General features: G+C 43.0%; 1 protein-coding gene across 4 annotated transcripts in view; it reads right to left on the bottom strand.

Annotated features, from left to right (window-relative positions):
- Nucleotides 1-3,788: 3,788 nt before the first annotated feature.
- The window catches only part of PLEKHB2 (pleckstrin homology domain containing B2), a 36,924-nt gene continuing 22,068 nt past the window's right edge, over nt 3,789-18,644 (bottom strand). For 3 of the 4 annotated variants that reach the window (XM_017678246.3, XM_073241610.1, XM_017678247.3), the window contains 3 exons: nt 18,528-18,617; nt 9,553-9,661; nt 3,789-6,580 (listed from right to left, as the gene is read on the bottom strand). In XM_017678246.3, the coding sequence (XP_017533735.1) occupies nt 6,444-6,580; nt 9,553-9,661; nt 18,528-18,617 (336 nt within the window). In that variant the 3' untranslated portion in view covers nt 3,789-6,443. The remainder of the gene's footprint in view (nt 6,581-9,552; nt 9,662-18,527; nt 18,618-18,644) is intronic. The other variant, XM_017678248.3, reaches the window with a different exon arrangement.

Genomic DNA, 18,644 nt, shown 5'->3' with positions numbered 1-18,644 from the left:
GCAGCCGGGGGAGACAGCAGGGAAGGACCCCCGTGAGGGGGTGACAGCAGGGGTATTCCTGGGGTTACCCTGACACCCAGTGGTGGCTCTCAGCACCAGCTGCCACGAGGAGGAAGTGTGGCCACCCCGAGAAGCTGGGGGGCGGGGGCGGGAGACAAGGACAGGGGAGTGCGAGGCTAAGGATGAGGGACGGGGGGAGCAGGAGCCCAGGGGAGGCTGGCATCTGCTCTTGACCGGTGGGTCTGGACTTGACCCTGGAGTGTAGCCAACCCGAGGGTGGAGCTGCCAGCTCAGGAGGTCCAGGCTGAGCCGAGAACCCACACTCCTAACGGTTTCCCAGGTGCCCCGAGCTCAGGGAGCACCCCCACTCAGAGAACCACGAGCTCAGGAAAGGGATGGACTGGAAGCGAAGGGGTATCCACTCCCGGGGGCCTCCAGGGCTTTGTTATTACACCTGCTGCATGGAAGAGGCAGCTAAGGCTTGGAGAGGCCGTGCCGTGCCCCCAAGGCGCTGGCCTGAAGTCCTCCCTCGACCCCTTCTTCTGCCCGGAGCAGTCACACAGCCTGCTCCTGCCTCCGTCGTCCCCAGCTGGGCGGGCACAGTGGCTCCTGAGAGCAGTGCTCAAGCCACCACGGGCACCCTGCCCAGAACACCTCCCCACAGGGGCCCAAGGCCTCCGCCCCCCACTGTGCCCGGGATACGCTCTGCATGCCCATGAGGTGCCCACCTGGCCTCACACAGCTGACCGACAGAGCCAGGCTCAGGAGCATCCCAGGCTCTTGCCCCCTGGAGGGTGACCCTGTGGGGGGCATGGCATCTGGATGACAGGGCTGCCAGCCCCGCGAGGACCCCAGGGGGAGGCCTCTGACCTGACTCCCCACTGGCCAGGCAGAGAAGGGTCCAGAGTGCCAGGCGCAGCCAATGCCACATGTGGCCTCGCACTGTGTCCTCCTCATGGCAGTGCTGAGTGGGAAGGCAGAGCAGCCTTCTAGGATGTCAGCAGGCATGGTGTCAGCAGGCTGGGGGAAGCTAGGGCCAGGGGGGTGTCCCAGGCCTGACAGAGGTCTGTGAAAAGGGGGCCGGTGAACAGGCAGACTCTGGCTGTCCTAGACCCCCAGGGACTTTCTGGGCTGGACTCCCAGGAATATGCTCTGCTCAGCAGCACCTGGGCACTGGAGTTGGGACCTTACTGTTCCTGAGCCGAAGCACACGGTGCCCCAGGGGAGGCAGGGGTGAGTCAGCCGAACACGGGCGAGAACGCGCACCTCACAGAAAGCGCAGATGGTCAGCAGCAGCCATGGAATTTGCCACAATGCTCAGTGAACATCTGATGGGCTGAATGAACGTAACGTTAGTAAAGAAGAGGATGAAATGACTATATTCCTTGCCGGAAACAGTGAATGTCCTCTAGGCCCAAAACTGCCCATCAGCTGGTCAGCAGAGAAATAATTGAAGGAAACAGCTGTGGCCAAATGACATTGCTGTTGTGTAAACCAACAATTTACACGTAATTTGCATACACCTGCTTTACTCATCAGTAATATTGTGGAAAACCCTCATGTCCACTGAGTGTTGAGGATAGTAGCTGCCTGTCATTACAGACCATGGACTGTCAGCAGATGTGGCCGGGGTGGCTGCTGCCTGAGCTTGGACTACAGTCCCAGATCCCTGAATACAAGCAGGGCCCACTGACTAGCTCTCCCCGCTGGACTGTGAACACAAGTTTGAACACCTCTGCCAAGCTGAGGACTGGATGTGTCTGAAGCATCGTTCTCTTCCAGCAAGATGCAGAAGCTCCCACAGAGGACTCCAAGGCAACCAGAGGGAAGCAGCTGGGTCCCTGAGTTGCCGCCTGGAGCAGAAGTCTCCCCTCCCTGGCACCACAGCAGACTGGAACCTGAAGAGTAAAGCTTTCAACCCTCAGCTCCTGAGACCTGAGGGGGCTCATGCCAGCCGTCAGCCTCTGTGGCATACAATGACAACAGACTCCTGCTTCCTGGCGGGTCTTGGTGTGATCCTGGAGGGGCAGACTAACCTAAGAGCATTAGACAGTTACGCTCCAGGGAACTCCATCACCCACCAGTCCACCAGTTCCACTTGGCCAGAGAACACAATGCCCTCTAGAGCCCACACTGGGGTGGCATGACTTTCATACGTTACCCTTCCTTATAGTACTGTTAGCCAATGGCAAGTCAAAGGGCCTGGACAAACCACAGACGAATACCGTGAATAGCAAGCTATGTGCTGATGTTAAGTGAAAACACACGAGGCGCAGGACAGCGGACACCAGCAGTGTTCTGAGTGTGAGCCAAGGACCGCTGGAGTACCTAAGCCTTTTCAGCGGTCTGCTAGGTCCTCCCTGCCCAGTTGCACAACTACACGAGGCCATGTTTCCTTCCACACCTCGCCAAGAAACAAGTCACAGAATACTTGGGTGCAGAAGCAGAGAGAAGCCAGCTGTCCTCTCAAGCCAGATGCTACAGAAAATTTTCAAATGTGAAGATGATGCCTTTTTAAGAAGTATTTTATATAAATCACATATTTTAAAACATCACTATACAGTAGGTTTACCTTTTTTTTTTTTAAGCTTTAAATTTCTCTATTTTCTAGTATGGTAAATAATAAAATATAACTCACATTTAAAAAGCTCTCTCTGGAGGCCTCAAAAGTTTAGTAGTACAAAAGGATCCTGAAACCAAACAGTTTGGATACCATTGGTGTGTTCTATCTACCCTTTTATATGAAACAGGAAGAAAAATAATCTACCTTTGTGCTAATTTATATATGCATCAAGAAACTCATGAAAGATAAATAAGCCAGTATCAGTGGTTAAGCAAAGAAAGAGTAGGAAATGGGCAGACGGAAGACCCTTTCCTGAACCTTCTTTTTATTTTGGAACTATGTATATGTATGACCAATGTAAAAATTAAGTTAAAAAAATAAAATAAAAGCACAGAGGCATGACAGAGATGGGAATACAGTCAGGCTTCAAAGGGTGTATGAACAGTGTCTACCCTGCCCACACCCACATCCAGAAATAACTGCCTCAAGGCCAAATATTAGAGGCTCCGTCTCTAGAGAAATGAAACTACGAGACTCAGCTTTCTAGTATGAGACACCCTGTCTTGAACTATATAGGCAAGCACACATCACCATTTAACCAAAGTCTGCAATGGGTGAGATAAACAGAAAAGCTAGTCCCGAGGAAGCCGAGGGAATTGAGAGGTAATTTAAGGTAATTTTAAAAAATAGGAAGCCAGGTACCCAAAGATATGGAAGTTGCTGGAGCCACACTGCCAAGTGGATCTGGCTGAGGAAGGCACTGCCAATTTTCCGATCATCTTTAAAGTATTATTACACATGCCGCCTGTATGTTCCTGGGGAAACAATATTCTTCTATGCACACAGCAGAGGAAAAGAGAACCTTTTATGATCAGATAAAAGCCTGTCTCACTACCTGTGTACTCCTGAGAAAAGTGCTTACACTTGAGCCCGTTTCATCCGGGGTACCTGGGGTACACCTGCCTTACAGTTACTGTAAGAATGTATCGCTTCTGAAGTTTCAATACATTCCCAGGCACTTAGGGAATGCTCATAAATGACAGTCGCATTGCCCATGCTGCAGCAGAAAAGCTCACAGTGTGTCACCACAAAATTCTACCTCTGGCAGATCGGTGGTTACCACAGGTAAGGGGATGGGGAGGTGAGAGAATGGATAAAGTTTTGGAGTTTTTTTGTTGCTTAAATAAATTGAATGTTTTTCTTAAAAAGTCACGATGAAACCTGCTTTTAAGGTTAACAGTCATTTAATGTATTAACATTTTCATTTATAAACATACAATTTGCATATACAGGGAAAAATAGGTTCTGTGGACACAACAAAATATTAGAGACAGAAGCAGTCAGAAAAGAGATCAATTCTAGGGAAAAAAATGTAGCTGCATTCCATTTCTGCATCTACACAAACTTGGGAAGGAGAAAGAAAGATTACACAGGGTCACAACTGATGCAGAAAATGAGCTTGGGCCATTCTGTCCCGACTGCAGGAACCTCCCTTTAGGACCTCTGACCTCATATCCTGGTCTGGCCTGTTTCACAAATAATGGCCTGAAGCACAGCCATGGGTCTCTCCCTTCTCTGTACTATGCGAGACCCTAAAGCTGACTCAAGAAATTAAAAGAACAGAGCTAAAAAACAATCAGATCAGCACATATGCAATGTTAGTGGCCAACTTCTTCCAGGTATATTATTTAAAAGTACAAAAGGAAGTAAATGCTTACTCAGACCTGAACAAATTCCAAAGTGAAGCAATCACAGGGTTGGCACCTGCGGGAGTTGGGCCCAGGGAAATGAAGTCCCGCGGCCCACCTTTATACCTGGCCTGCGTTTCACATCAAAACCAAGTCACTAGTGACAGTGAATTTCCAGGTTCAACTATAGTTTTCTAGGGACAGGGACATGCGTAGCCAAATTTCAGTCTATAGCTCATCCCTTTAGCCGGGGGGCTCATCCGTTCAGCCAGGGGAACACAGGGAGACTGTTTGCTTCAAGCACATTTCGATGACCTGACAGTACTCTGGTTCTCATAACTCAAACTCAAAATTAATACCCCAAGGTACCATTAAAAACCATATTTTTTAAGTAAACCAAACAGCCTCAATAATGATTACCATATGAACAAAACTATTTTTATGATACAGGATATAAAACCTTTTATTAAAAGGAACCTTTTTAACCATGAAAACCAGTGCTGCCATGCATATCTGGCAATTTTCCTCTATGTCAAACATCCAAAGAGATGGCAGTCAAGTACACGTCCTTTCAGCTGAAACACTTTCCAGGGTCACCAAGTCCACTAGAATTGGCCAGGAAAACACACCTGGGGTAACCACAAAGTTCATTGGGCATCTGGACTCATAGGAGGTTGATTTAAGTCTGCCTCAGAGATGGAGTCGGCAGACCAGTGAAATGAGTGTAGATAAAACCGGCCTCTGAGAATGACGAGCGCTGGTGCCGCTAGGGGTGTATTTTATGTGAAAGAGAGCTACACGGAGTGTAGGGGCAGGGACCTTCGCTGAGCCGATCTGCCTTTGTAGAAGTACATTCCTTAAAGCATGCAACACAGAAAACTGGAATAATTAGCAACTTGAAATATTCACATAAAGAAATATAAAGTAACAGAAATGCAAAACTGGGGGCTTTCTAGAGTTTCACCCATAGCTAGGGCTCAAAATTAAGTGGTGTAAGCTTGCCGATGACATCTGAGTCTGGAAATAAAAACAAGGCTGGTGTCCTGGTCAGGTTGAGAGAAATCTTGCACAGGTCACTCATGCCCTTAGGCCTCATTTTTGCCATCTATAACCTGAGTCTCCCCCACAGCCATGGTCCCAAGAGCCCCCACCAGGCCCCACTGGGGCTCCACACATCCCAGAGTTCAGGGGACAGTCCCTGTTCCCCAGTCCTACACAAAACAGAACACCTGCTCTTTAAAAGCCTTCAGAGGGACCAAGAGCATCCTGTGCACAGCGCAACCCCTGAGGCTGGCCACGGCGACCCTGGGACTGCGGCGCTCCTTCCAGTGTCCTCACCATTCTTTTCATTTTACCTTCTCAACAAGTAGAAAAATAAGCTGTAAGTAGGCTGATAACTGGCAACCAAAATACTCAAAGCAGACACTAAAAACATAATGTCTCTGAAAAAAGCAAATCTACCTCCACATATTTGTTTACAATTGTTTTATCTTCTTCACGATTTAAAGGATGAAGCCCTAACACTAGGAGGCTCAAGTCAACTCCTAATTGGGATGTTTTCCAAGGACATCTACCAAAAACAGAAAGTGAAACGGAGAAATCACGTTAAAAGGGAGGACTTGCCTTCCCCCCGGTCCCCCTGAGCAGTCAGCCTTGCTGGAAGCCTGCGGGCCTGAAGTTGCAGAGGAATCACATCACTGCCTTGGGAAAGTCCCCTGGCAGCTCACCAGCCGGCAGCTCCTGCAGTGACATGAGCCAGTTCTGGTCTGAGGTGTCTGGTCTGTCTGGCATTAAACGGAAAGAAGCTGCAGCTCTTTTCACCATAATCAGTCACTCATACATCACTGTACTGTTAATGTGACACTAAGAGAAATTACTCCTTAAGCACTACTCCTGCCTCTACAATGAAAATGCCTTTCAAAACAGGTACGTTCAAAGAAGGCATTCCAGAAGTTCCACAAGGAAGTTTCTGAAACAAGCCAGTGCCCCAGAGAGCCCATGTTTTAGCTAAACAGCAGTCAGCAGCCTTCTCTGTGCTACTTACATGGGTGAGTTATGACTCTGATGTCGCTACTTTGAAAAGAACTATTAAAACTATTATTAAAAACATTTATCACAAACAGAAGTGCCCTGCAAATAATATTATTGCACACAGGGTATCAGAAGCTATGCACATCCAGATTTCAAGGGCTTTAGAAGACCCAGAACAGAGACCCCAGGGCCATGCCTGTGGCTGCTCCGGCCAGCATGCCCAGCGCCAGATCACTGTCATTGTCTCGATACCGCTCACGAATGATGACTTGATTGGCAGGCTGCTGTCCATAAAGTCCTATAAGAAGAAGGAAAAAATAGTCCTCTGAGGAGCAGTTTGTGAAGACCAACATTCTCTCAAAGAGATGGCTCACTCGACTGGGAACCTTTCTGAGTAGGTGAGGTCCTTTCTCCACGTATGTGCACCCCTCCTCCCATGGCCTTGTCTTCCTCTAGAGACAGGTGGGGTGGTGGCAGTGAGTGCTACCCAGTACCCGCACGACAGGCCAACATGCTGCACTTGGCCTAGTGAGAACGCCTCCACCCAAGGTCGCACTAAGAGCAAATCAAGATGCTCAGCTTTCCAGTGTCCACAGTCTCAAACCCTGCAAAGAACAGAATCCTAATGAAGCTGCGAACTCCAGCATTCAGTGTCCATGTCAGCCCTCCACATCATGCTTGTTAGGATGACAGGGAGATGGGGGAGGGTGTGATGCACAGAGCCTCAGACAGCAGGAGTTAAGAATCCCCAATAAAAGCTAAAAAAGAAAAAAACCTACTTAAAAGCTAATTAATTTCTTAGTATTCATGCAAACATTTTTAGGTTAAACCCTGAATCTGCTAATATAACTTGCTCTTCATTTTTAATCATATGCCTTTAAGGGGGAAAATATCTATGTTAGAGTCTAAAAGCAAACTTTAACAAACTTAATGCTTAATTTGCATGATTAAAGTTTACATATAACTGGAAATGTATAGTTCATTCCCTTCTATACTTCATGGCTATATTATCTAACAGCTACTTAGCTTTAAAATTGCTCACATAAGTGTAGTGGTAACTTTCCTCCTTAACCTACTATTACATTAACTGTTCAACCTTAAGAGAGCTAAAAACTAATCCAATGTAACGTGTACACGGAGACAAGTGGAAGTAAAAGCAACAGTGACGACCCTTGTGAGTGTCCCGGTATAACCACTTGCTCTACCACCAGCAGGTCTATGCGCTGACGCACTCAGTCCTCGCCACAACCTGACGAGATGAGTATACTATTGTGCCCATTTCAGACAGAAAGTGAGCACACAGGGATGAGGGCAGAGGGGTACGCCAGCCCCGCTCAGGGCTACAGTGTGTGCTCATGACCTCCAGTGCCTCAACTACACAGAGGACGAGAGGAGAGAGGAAAAGAACCACTGAGCAGAACAAACCCCACAGAACAAACCCCACCTAAGTGCCAACTAAGTACAGGGAACAGCACTGCAAGCCAGAGATTTTTTCAGCAATGTTTAAAAACTGGTGAATTGTCGCATCCACTTTCATGGCCTTGAAATTTAAAACCTTTCAAAAAGGCAACTCTGACCAGTGAAGTGTAACATAGTGGGAATGTGTCAGCAGGCCTGATTAAAAGACCCTCTGGAAAACCTAGCTCTGTGTCCCACCGCAGGGCACACCAGGGACGCCCTCACTGCGCACCAGAGACCATTCTGCAGGAGAGTTCCGGTAACCTCTGTCCCCACCAGGGAGCTAAGTCCTTAGCAAAGCAAGCTGGGGACATTTCCAAGTCATACTTACTTCAATTACTAATTTAATTTAACCAAGCTCTACACAAATAGTCAAAATGTAAAGGTGCAAAAGGCAGAAACTGAACTGTTTCTATGACAGGTAAGTTAGGTACTTTGGGAAAGACTAAACAAAGGCAGAACTTTCACAAATTACTATCAAACTGAGGAAATGAAGTAAATTATATAAGATGGGAAGGGGAAGCTCCAGTCACGAAATCTAGAGGTCTGCTCTTGGACACACCCCTGAACTCGGCATTGCAACCACCTGTCATGAGTACGGTGTCAGCAAGACAGAGAAGACTCCACCCAACAGAGACCTGCCAGAGCGAAGACCCCAAGCCCTCAGGCAAGGGCAGCTAACAAACATCCACTGCTGTGGGCAAATTAGAACAGAACACTCGGGGGGCACAAAGCACTCTTTGTACTTTTTGAACTGGCCGACTGACCACTGGTCCCAATCATATTAAAGAGAAGGCTTTTAACCAGCTCTACACATGACAAGGTGTCTATGGACACAGGAAGGCAGTGCACGGTGCAGCTGGCGAAGCGCTGGGTTGTCTCAGAAAGGCTGGGTGGGGAGCTCCCGCCTGGCTGTCAGTACAGCACAACCCTCCACAGTGGGTGCTCCTACTACTGATCACAGTGCCCACGCTGAGCACCGGCCAACCTCACTCAGGCCTCTGGGGCAAGCGTCCCGAGGTTGCCTGTGAGGGGGCTCCTTTTCTTTGAGAAAGTCAGGGGCAAGGACAGAATCCAATTTACAACATTTCTCTACATGCACTTCTGCTCTTCCCTACAGTAAGAAACAGCTGAGATTACCCCAGTCTTTACGGTAGCCTAGAAGCAGAATTAAGAAGCTAGCTCTCACGGTATGTGGTATTATAAACTGATGAACTGTTCTGAGAATCAACCTGGTAAATGGTATTAAGACTTAACTGTAATCCAGAGATGGGAAGAGAAGGAAGGTGAAACAATATCAGCCATGTGGTTATCATTGGTGACAAGGGCTGTTACACCTACAATTTGATTCAGGTGAGGTGAAAGACGGACAGAAGTACATCAAAATCCCAGAGAAGCCCTTACAGGCCTTTACTGGACTTGAAAAATGGAACATCACTTCATTAGTGATAATTTTCAAAGGATGCTACCAGAAGGAAAAATTATGAGAAAAATGACCTCTTATCTGTTAAAACAGGCCTCTTAGTTTGGTTGCTCCTTTAATGTAAGTGAAACCCAGCAAGTACAAATTCTCTTCTTGGGATCAAATCTGGATATGACAGTGAAGTTTTAAAAATAAAGCATACCCTAGCTTTGAAAAAGCAGTGTGAAAATATATATGCTTTTTTCTTAAAGCATAGCAGCAAAGTGATCTGTGTTCTATAACCAGGAAACATAACTCACTTATCCTTAAACTAAGAAATAAAAATACAGGCTTCACTGATACACCAACTAAATGAAGAGAAATAAGGAACAAAGGCTGGCATGAGTTACCTGCATACGGGTACTGGTAGGGTACAGCATACGCCTGCCCATTCGCAGCATAGACAACTTGAGTTCCTGGTGGGTATGTACCACTGTATGGACCATAGCCATATGCCTGCTGAAAAAAAAACAGGGCCATTAGAAATACAACTTTGAAATTCAACATCCGTTTATAACAAAAATTCTCAACAAAGTGGGTATAGAAGGAACATACCTCAACATAATAAAGGCCACATATGACAAACTCACATCTAACACTGTACTCAACAGTGAAAAGCTGAAAGCTTTTCCTCTAAGATCAGGAACAAGACAAAGATAACCACCCTCTTACACAAAACCACAATGAGGTATCACCTCACACCAATCAGAATGGCCACTATCAAAAAGACAAGAAATAACAAGTGTTGGTGAGGATGTGGGGAAACAGGAGCCCTTCTATACCGTTGGTGGGGACATAAACTGGCACAGCCACTGTGGAGAGGAGTAGGAAGGTGCCTCAAAAAAACAAAAAAATCGTATGACCCAGCAATTCCACTTCTGGGTATTGTATTATATCATCTGAAGTAAACAGAAATATTAACTAGAAAAGATAACTGCACCGGTGTTCACTGCAACCTTATTTACAATAACCAAGATACGGAAACAGCCTAACTACCCATCAATAGGTGGGTGGATAATGAAGATGTGGTATATAATTCACACACACACACACATACATAAAAAAAGAATGAAATTCTATCATTTGCAACAACATAGAAGGGCCTTGAGGGAATTACAATGAACAAATTAAGTCAAAGACAAATACCATATGACCTCAGTTACATGTGTAATCTAGGGAAAACAAAGAATTCACAGATACAGAGAAAAGACTGGTGGTTGCCAGGGATGGTACGTGGGTAATGGGTAAACTGGACGAAGGGGATCAAAAGGTACAAGCTTGCAGTTATAAAATGAGTCCCGGGAATATAATGTAGAGCATGGTGACTACAGTTAATAATACTCTACTGCATATCTGAAAGTTGCCAAGAAAGTAAATCTTAAAAGTTCTCATCCCAAGAAAAAAAAAATGCTGTAAATATGCGTGGTACCAGTGTCAGCTAGACTGACTGTGTTGATCATTTCACAATACATGTAAATATCACACTGTGTTGTACACTTGAAATTAGGATAATGTTGTACATCAGTTACACCCCAATTTTAAGAATATACAAATTTTGAAATGCCTGGTGATATATTAAATTTCACTGACTGCAATCTGGAGAGCCAATTCTAACACTCGATGAAAAAAATAAAGAACAATGACATAGTATATTTATGCCTTTTAAAAAATTTGTTTTTTAAGATTAAAAAAAAAATCAAACCTACAATGAGTCTACTTTTAAGCTGTAAAATAAAGAAGGCATAAAAATATAACAAAAAAGAGAACTGGACTTGCAAGAGATGTGAATTTCAGTTCAGCTAGACCACTAAATGACCTTCAGTGAATCACTACCTAATTACTCTGAGCCTTGTTTTGTTCATCCTGAAAATGATCAGGTTGGACCAGGTAAATGAAACTCACACAAAATCAGTATTCTCTTGAAAAAGCCACCCTAGCAGCAGAACCCTCCCCAGCCCAATTTTCAGCAGTCCCAGGCCAAAGAACATGGACTAGGGACATTAGGAACAAGCAGGGCCTGGAGGTCTGAGACCTGGGCAGGTGAGTGGCAGTTTTGCACCTGCACACACCTATGACAGCAATGGGCCCACCTCCACTAACCAAGTGAGTGACTGCTCTGCACGGGGCAATATGGATAAAGGGCCCAGACTTCTTACTTCTTTATGAGCTCACAGGTGGGGGGGAAAGGGGGAACAACATGTTTACAGACAATTACAATTATCCAACAAAGTCTGCCATTATGTGACAAGTGCTACAGGGCACAGGGGAGAATAGGGAGCTGTGGCCAAGAAAATATACACGTAGATCTAGACCTGTTATCTTATATAAAAGGAGACAGGATTTACGCCTCTAGAAGATGGACTCAATTCAGACACTGTTTTCCCTACTCTTTCTTCTAAGTACAACTGAAAACCCAGGATATTGCATATAAAACAAACATAAGAATACTCTGGAAAGCAGAAAGAAGGCGGCAAACTGATAGGAACCTCAGGATACTGAGAGGCATACACAGGGACTCCTCTGGGGTTCCCATATTCCTCCTACATCCCACATTGAATAATGGAAAAGCCAGCAACCCAAAACGCCAACTGAGTACAGACAAACAAATCCCGAAGAAGAGCCTGCTCTATCTCTACCCAAAAAAACCTAGGAAAGACAGGAACAATCTGGCAAGAGACCATTTTTAGGCAATAACTGGTCTACTCCAGCAGAACACTACAGAAATAACTGTGTTCCCACCCCTACTCCCACCAGTATGATGGGCCCAAACTCCCGAGCTTGGCAGGCCGTTACAGGACCCCCTAACCCCCAGTAGTACCAGAGAAGGCCAAGTGGGCAGCTGGGAATTACATCCCTGCCAGATGGAAACAAGATACCCCAGTCCCATGCCACGGTGTTAGCGGAGCCAAGCAGGGACCAGAACTCCCACCTCTGCCCAGCAGAAACAAGGTGTTGCTTCCCCATCCCACTGGGTAAGATCAGCAGACGTAGTGGAGAGCACAACCATTTACAACCTCTCACCAGTAACCACAGTATCAGTGGAGGCTGAGAGGAGCAGTGAGGAGGGCTCCTCCGCTTCCCAGACAGGCTGGTGCCAGCAGACACCTAGAAGAGGGCCTAATGCCCAGCCCCTGGGGCCACCCATGGCCAGAGAGAGCCTGGAATTGCAAAGCTATGGCAGTAACAAGCAGCACTCCCCTCACCCACCAGAGCAGTGCCAGGACGAAGTCTGCAAGATATAAATAACACTCAGCTTTACTGTACTTAAAACATCTAGGTTTTGATTAAAAATCATATATCTTACCAAGAACCAGGAAGATCACAAACTGAATGATAAAAGACAACAGAAGGGACTGACACCAAGATGAAGAGGTGTTAGGATTACCTAGGAAGGGTTTTAAAGCTACCATGATAATGATGAACACTGAATACCTAAAAAAACTAAGTCTCCACAACAACAAAGAATCTCAGATAAGACTATATATATATCTCCATATATAAAGAATAACCAAATGAAAATTTTACAACTTAGAACATGTAGTAACTGACATAAATAATTCTCTGAATGGAAATTAACAACAGAATAGAGATGACAGAGAAACAGAATCAGTGAACATGAGTGCAAAGAGTACAAATCACCCAATCAGAACAACACAAAGAAAACAGATTGAAGAAAACAAGAACAGAATCTGGGACATATGGGACACCTAAGATCTACGTTATCAGTTTCAGAAGAAAAAAAGGAAGGATGGGCTGAAAAACACTCCATAAATAATGGCCTAAAATTTACCACATTTAGCAAGAAACACAGACCTATATATTCAAGAATCTGAACAGACATCAAATACAATAAACCCCCCAAATCCATACCAAATCACATTATAGTCAAATTTCTGAAAACTAAAGTAAGGTAGCCAGAAACAAATGATGCACTACTTATTAGGGGAAAAACACTCAAAGGATAACAGAGTTCTTGTCAGAAACCATGGAGGCCAAAGGAAACAGCACTCAGCTACCTACTGCTGCAAGAAATGTCAAATCAGAATTCTATTATTAGTGAAAATATTCTTCAGAAATGAAGAAGCAAGCAAGATATCCTCAGATGAAGGAAAACTGAGAATCTGTTGCCAGCTGATTTACACTGACAGAATGGCAAGAGGAAACTCACTAAACAGAAAGTAAAGGATAAAGGAATCTTGATCATCAGGATAAGAAAATAAGGTCTGAACAGAAACACATGTAAATATAATAAACTTAACATCTTGCTTTTTCTAATAAGTTTGACTACTGAAGCAAAATTTATAACATGATCTAACATCTCTCCCAACATATATGAAAGAAATATTTAAGACAATAATATTATAAAATGAGGGAAGAGGAGCTTAAGAGATAATGGTTTGACATGTCACTGGAACTAGTAAAACGTGAACACTTGCCTTTGCAATATGTATATATCATTATAATGTATACTATATAATGTAATATACTAGAGCAACCACTAAAAAAGCAAGAGATACACTAGAAAACATTACAGATAAATCAAAATGTAAGTTTAAAACATGTTCATGTAACTCACAAAAAGCTGAAATGAATAGAGAAATGAAAAACAGAACCAAAGGAAAACAAAAATAAAATGGCATATTTAAACTTAACATATAGAAAATTACATTAAATATAAATGATCTGAATATATCAATTACAGGACAGAGATTTGTCAGATTGGCAGCAAGGAGGATGACCCAACTATTGTCTATCAGCAACTTTGCTTCAAACATAATGATTTCTGTAGGTTAAAAGAAAAAAAGGATGAAAAACAGATAAATTACAAACATTAATAAAAAGCAAGCAGCAGTGACTTTATTAATATCATATAGACATCAAACTTAAGAAAATTACTAGAAACAGAGACATTAAATAATTATAATAAGGGTAACCCACAAAGAAAATATGTGTGTATGAACCAAATGGCAAAGCTACACATTTAGACAACTTATAACCTGGAACCTTTGGTAACCACGAATCTAAAGACTGCAATGGCAGTAAGTACATATACCTATTGATAATCACCCTAAATGTAAATGGACTGAATGCACCACTCAAAAGACAGTCACTGAATGGATAAAAAACAAGACCCATTTATACACTGCCTACAAGAGACTCACTTTAAACCCAAAGACATACAAAGACTAAAACTGAAGTGATGGAAAAAGATATTTCATGCAACTAATAGGGAGAAAAAAGCAGGAGTTGCAGTACTTGTATCAGACAAAATAGACTTCAAAACAAAGGAAGTCACAAGAGACAAAGAAGGACATTACCTAATGATTAAGGGGTCAATCCAACAAGAAGATAGTGCCCAACACAGGAGCACCTACATATGTGAAACAAACACTAACTGAATTAAAAGGGGAAATAGAATGCAGTGTATTCATTCTAGGAGACGTCAACACTCCACTCACTCTGAAGAACAGACAGATCAACCAGACAGAATGTAAGTAAGGACACGGAGGCACTGAACAACACATTAGAACAGATGGACCTAACAGACAACTACAGAACTCTACACCCAAAAGCAGCAGGATACACATTCTTCTCAAGTGCACATGGAACATTTTCAAGAACAGACATACAATAGGCCACAAAAAGAGGCTCAGTAAATTAAAAAAGATTGAAATTGTACCAATCAGTTTCTCAGACCATGAAGGTATGAAACTAGAAATAAATTATGCAAAGAAAATGAAAAACCCCACAAACACATAGAAGCTTCACAACATGCTCCTAAATAACCAATGGATCAATGACCAAATAAAAACAGAGATCAAGCAATATATGGAGACAAATGACAACAATAATTCAATACCGCAACACCTGTGGGACGCAGCGAAGGCCATGTTAAGAGAGGAAAATATATTGCAATACAGGCCTACTTCAGGAAGGAAGAACAATCCCATATGAGCAGTTTAAACTCACAATTAACGAAACTAGAAAAAGAAGAACAAATGAGGCCCAAAGTCAGCAGAAGGAGGGACAAATAAAGATCAGAGCAGAAATAAATAAAAGAGAATAAAATAGAATCAATGAAAGCAAGAGCTGATTCTTCAAGAAAATAAACAAAATAGATAAACTCCTAGCCAGACTTACCAAGAAAAAAAGAGAGTTTACACACATAAACAGAATCAGAAATGACAAAGGAAAAATCACTATGGACACCACAGAAATACAAATAATTATTAGAGAATACTATGAAAAATTATATGCTAACAAATTGGATAACCTATAAGAAATGGACAACTTTCTGAAAAAATACAACCTTCCAAAGCTGACCCAGAAAGAAACAGAAAATCTGAACAGACCAATTACCAGCAATGAAATTGAACTGGTAATCAAAAACCTACCTAAGAACAAAACTCCTGGACCAGATGGCTTCACTGCTGAATGTTATCAAACATTTAGTGAAGACCTAATACCCATCCTCCTTAAAGTTTTCCAAAGAGTAGAAGAGGAGGGAATACTCTCAAACTCATTCTATGAGGCCAGCATCATTCTAATAACAAAACCAGGCAAAGACACCACAAAAAAATAAAATGTGCAGACCAATATCCCTGATGAATATAGATGTAAAAATACTCAACAAAATATTAGCAAGCCAAATTCAAAAATACATCAAGAAGATCATCCATCATGACCAAGTAGGATTTATTACAGAGATGCAAGGATGGTACAACATTCAAAAATCCATCGACATCATCCACCACATCAACAAAAAGGACAAAAACCACATGATCATCTCCTTAGATGCATCTGACAGAGTTCAACATCCATTCATGATAAAAACTCTCAACAAAATGGGCAAGTACCTCAACATAATAAAGGCCATATATGACAAACCCACAGCCAACATCATACTTAACAGAGAGAAGCTGAAAACTTTTCCTTTAAGATCGGGAATAAGACAAGGATGCCCACTCTCCCCACTTCTATTCAACATAGTACTGGAGGTCCTAGCCACAGCAATCAGACAACACAAAGAAATAAAGGCATCCAGATTGGAAAGGAAGAAGTTAGACTGTCTCTATTTGCAGATGACCTGATATTGTACATAAAAAAACCCTAAAGACTCCACTCCAAAACTACTAGATCTAATATATGAATTCAGCAAAGTTGCAGGATACAAAATTAATACACAGAAATCTGTGGCATTCCTATACACTAACAATGAACTAGCAGAGAGAGAAATCAGGAAAACAATTCCATTCACAGTTGCATCAAAAAGTATAAAATACCTAGGAATAAACCTAACCAAGGAAGTGAAAGACCTATACTCTGAAAACTACATGACACTCATGAGAGAAATTAAAGAAGATACCAATAAATGGAAACACATCCCATGCTCATGGACAGGAAGATTTAATATTGTTAAAATGGCCATCCTGCCCAAAGCAATATACAGATTCAATGCAATTCCTATCAAAATACTAATAGCATTCTTCAATGAATCAGAGCAAATCATTCTAAAATTCATATGGAATCACAGAAGACACTGAATAGCCAAAGCAGTCCTGAGAAGGAAGAATAAAACTGGGGGGATTATGCTCCCCAACTTCAAGCTCTACTACAAAGCCACAGTAATCAAGATAATTTGGTACTGGCACAAGAACAGACCCATAGACCAATGGGACAGACTAGAGAGCCCTGATATAAACCCAAACATATATGGTCAATTAATGTACGATAAAGGAGCCATGGACATACAATGGGGAAATGACAACCTCTTCAACAACTGGTGTTGGCAAAACTAGACAGCTACAGGCAAGAGAATGAAACTGGATTATTGTTTAATTCCATACACAAAAGTAAACTCAAAATGGATCAAAGACCTGAATGTAAGTCATGAAACCATAAAAATCTTAGAAGACAACTTAGGCAAAAATCCCCTGAATATAATAAGCATGAGTAACTTCTTCCTGAGTGCATCTCCTCGATCAAGGGAAACAAAAGCAAAAATGAACTCATGGACTACATCAAACTAAATTATCTTCTGTACAGCAAAGGACACCATCAACAGAACAAAAAGGCATCCTACAGTATGGAAGAATATATTTATAAATGACATATCCAACAAGGGGTTAACATCCAAAATATACAAAGATCTTATATGCCTCAACACCCAAAAAGCAAATAACCTGATTAAAAAATGGGCAGAGGATATGAAGAGACAATTCTCCAAAGAAGAAATTCAGATGGCCAACAGATATATGAAAAGATGCTCCACATCACGAATCATCAGGGAAATGCAAATTAAAACCACAATGAGATATTACCTTACACGAGTAAGGATGGCCAGCATCGAAAAGACTAAGAACAAATGCTGACGAGGATGCAGAGAAACGGGAACCCTCCTATACTGCTGGTGGGGATGTAAGCTAGTTCAACCATTGTGGAAAGCAATATGGAGGTTCCTCAAAAAACTAAAAATAAAAATACCATTTGACCGGGGAATCCCACTCCTTGGAATTTACCCAAAGAATACAAATTCTCAGATTCAAAAAGACATAGGCACCCCTATGTTTACTGCAGCACTATTTACAATAGCCAAGATATGGAAGCAACCTAAGTGTCCATCAGTAGATGAATGGATAAAGAAGAGGTGGTACATATACACAATGGAATACTATTCAGCCACAAGAAAGGAACAAATCCTACCATTTCCAACAACATGGATGGAGATGGAGGTTATTATGCTCAGTAAAATAAGCCAGGTGGAGAAAGACAAGTGCCAAATGATTTCCCTCATTTCTGCAGTAGAACAAGGAAGCAAAACTGAAGGAACATAATAGCAGCAGACTCAGACTCCAAGAAGGGACTAGCAGTTACCAAAGGGGAGGGGTGTGGGAGGGCAGGTGGGGAGGGAGGGAGATGGGGATTGAGGGGTATTATGTTAGTACACATGGTGTGGGGGGGGTCAAGGAGTCACAGGGAAAACAGTGTAGCACAGAGAAGGCAAACAGTGAATCTGTGGCATCTTACTACACTGATGGACAGTGACTGCATTAGGGTATTGTGGGGACTTGATAATATGGGTAAATGTAGTAATCACATTGTTTTTTCATGTGAAATCTTCATAAGAGTGTATATCAATAATACCTTAATAAAAAATATTTTTAAAAAAGGAAAAATCACATGACCATATCAACTGATGCAGATAAAAGTACATCTCTAATTTTTCTGCTACTGGCTCAAGGGTTTTTTGTTTTTTTAAAAAAGGAGAGCAGTACAAGACCCCAATTTCCTCACTTGGACTCATAATGCCAGACCTTCTCCGTACCTCAGGGGTGGGTGCAGCGTAGGCTGCGTAGGGAGGTGGGGAAGAAGCCACGGCTACTTCATCATACATGACTTCTGAGCCAACATAAGCCTATGGGGAGAGAAAGTATGAAAGAGA

The sequence above is a fragment of the Manis javanica genome, chromosome 7, assembly GCF_040802235.1.
Source record: "Manis javanica isolate MJ-LG chromosome 7, MJ_LKY, whole genome shotgun sequence".
Lineage (NCBI taxonomy): Eukaryota > Metazoa > Chordata > Mammalia > Pholidota > Manidae > Manis > Manis javanica.
Note: the sequence above shows the minus strand (reverse complement) of the source record. Positions and strands in the feature narration are given on the sequence as shown.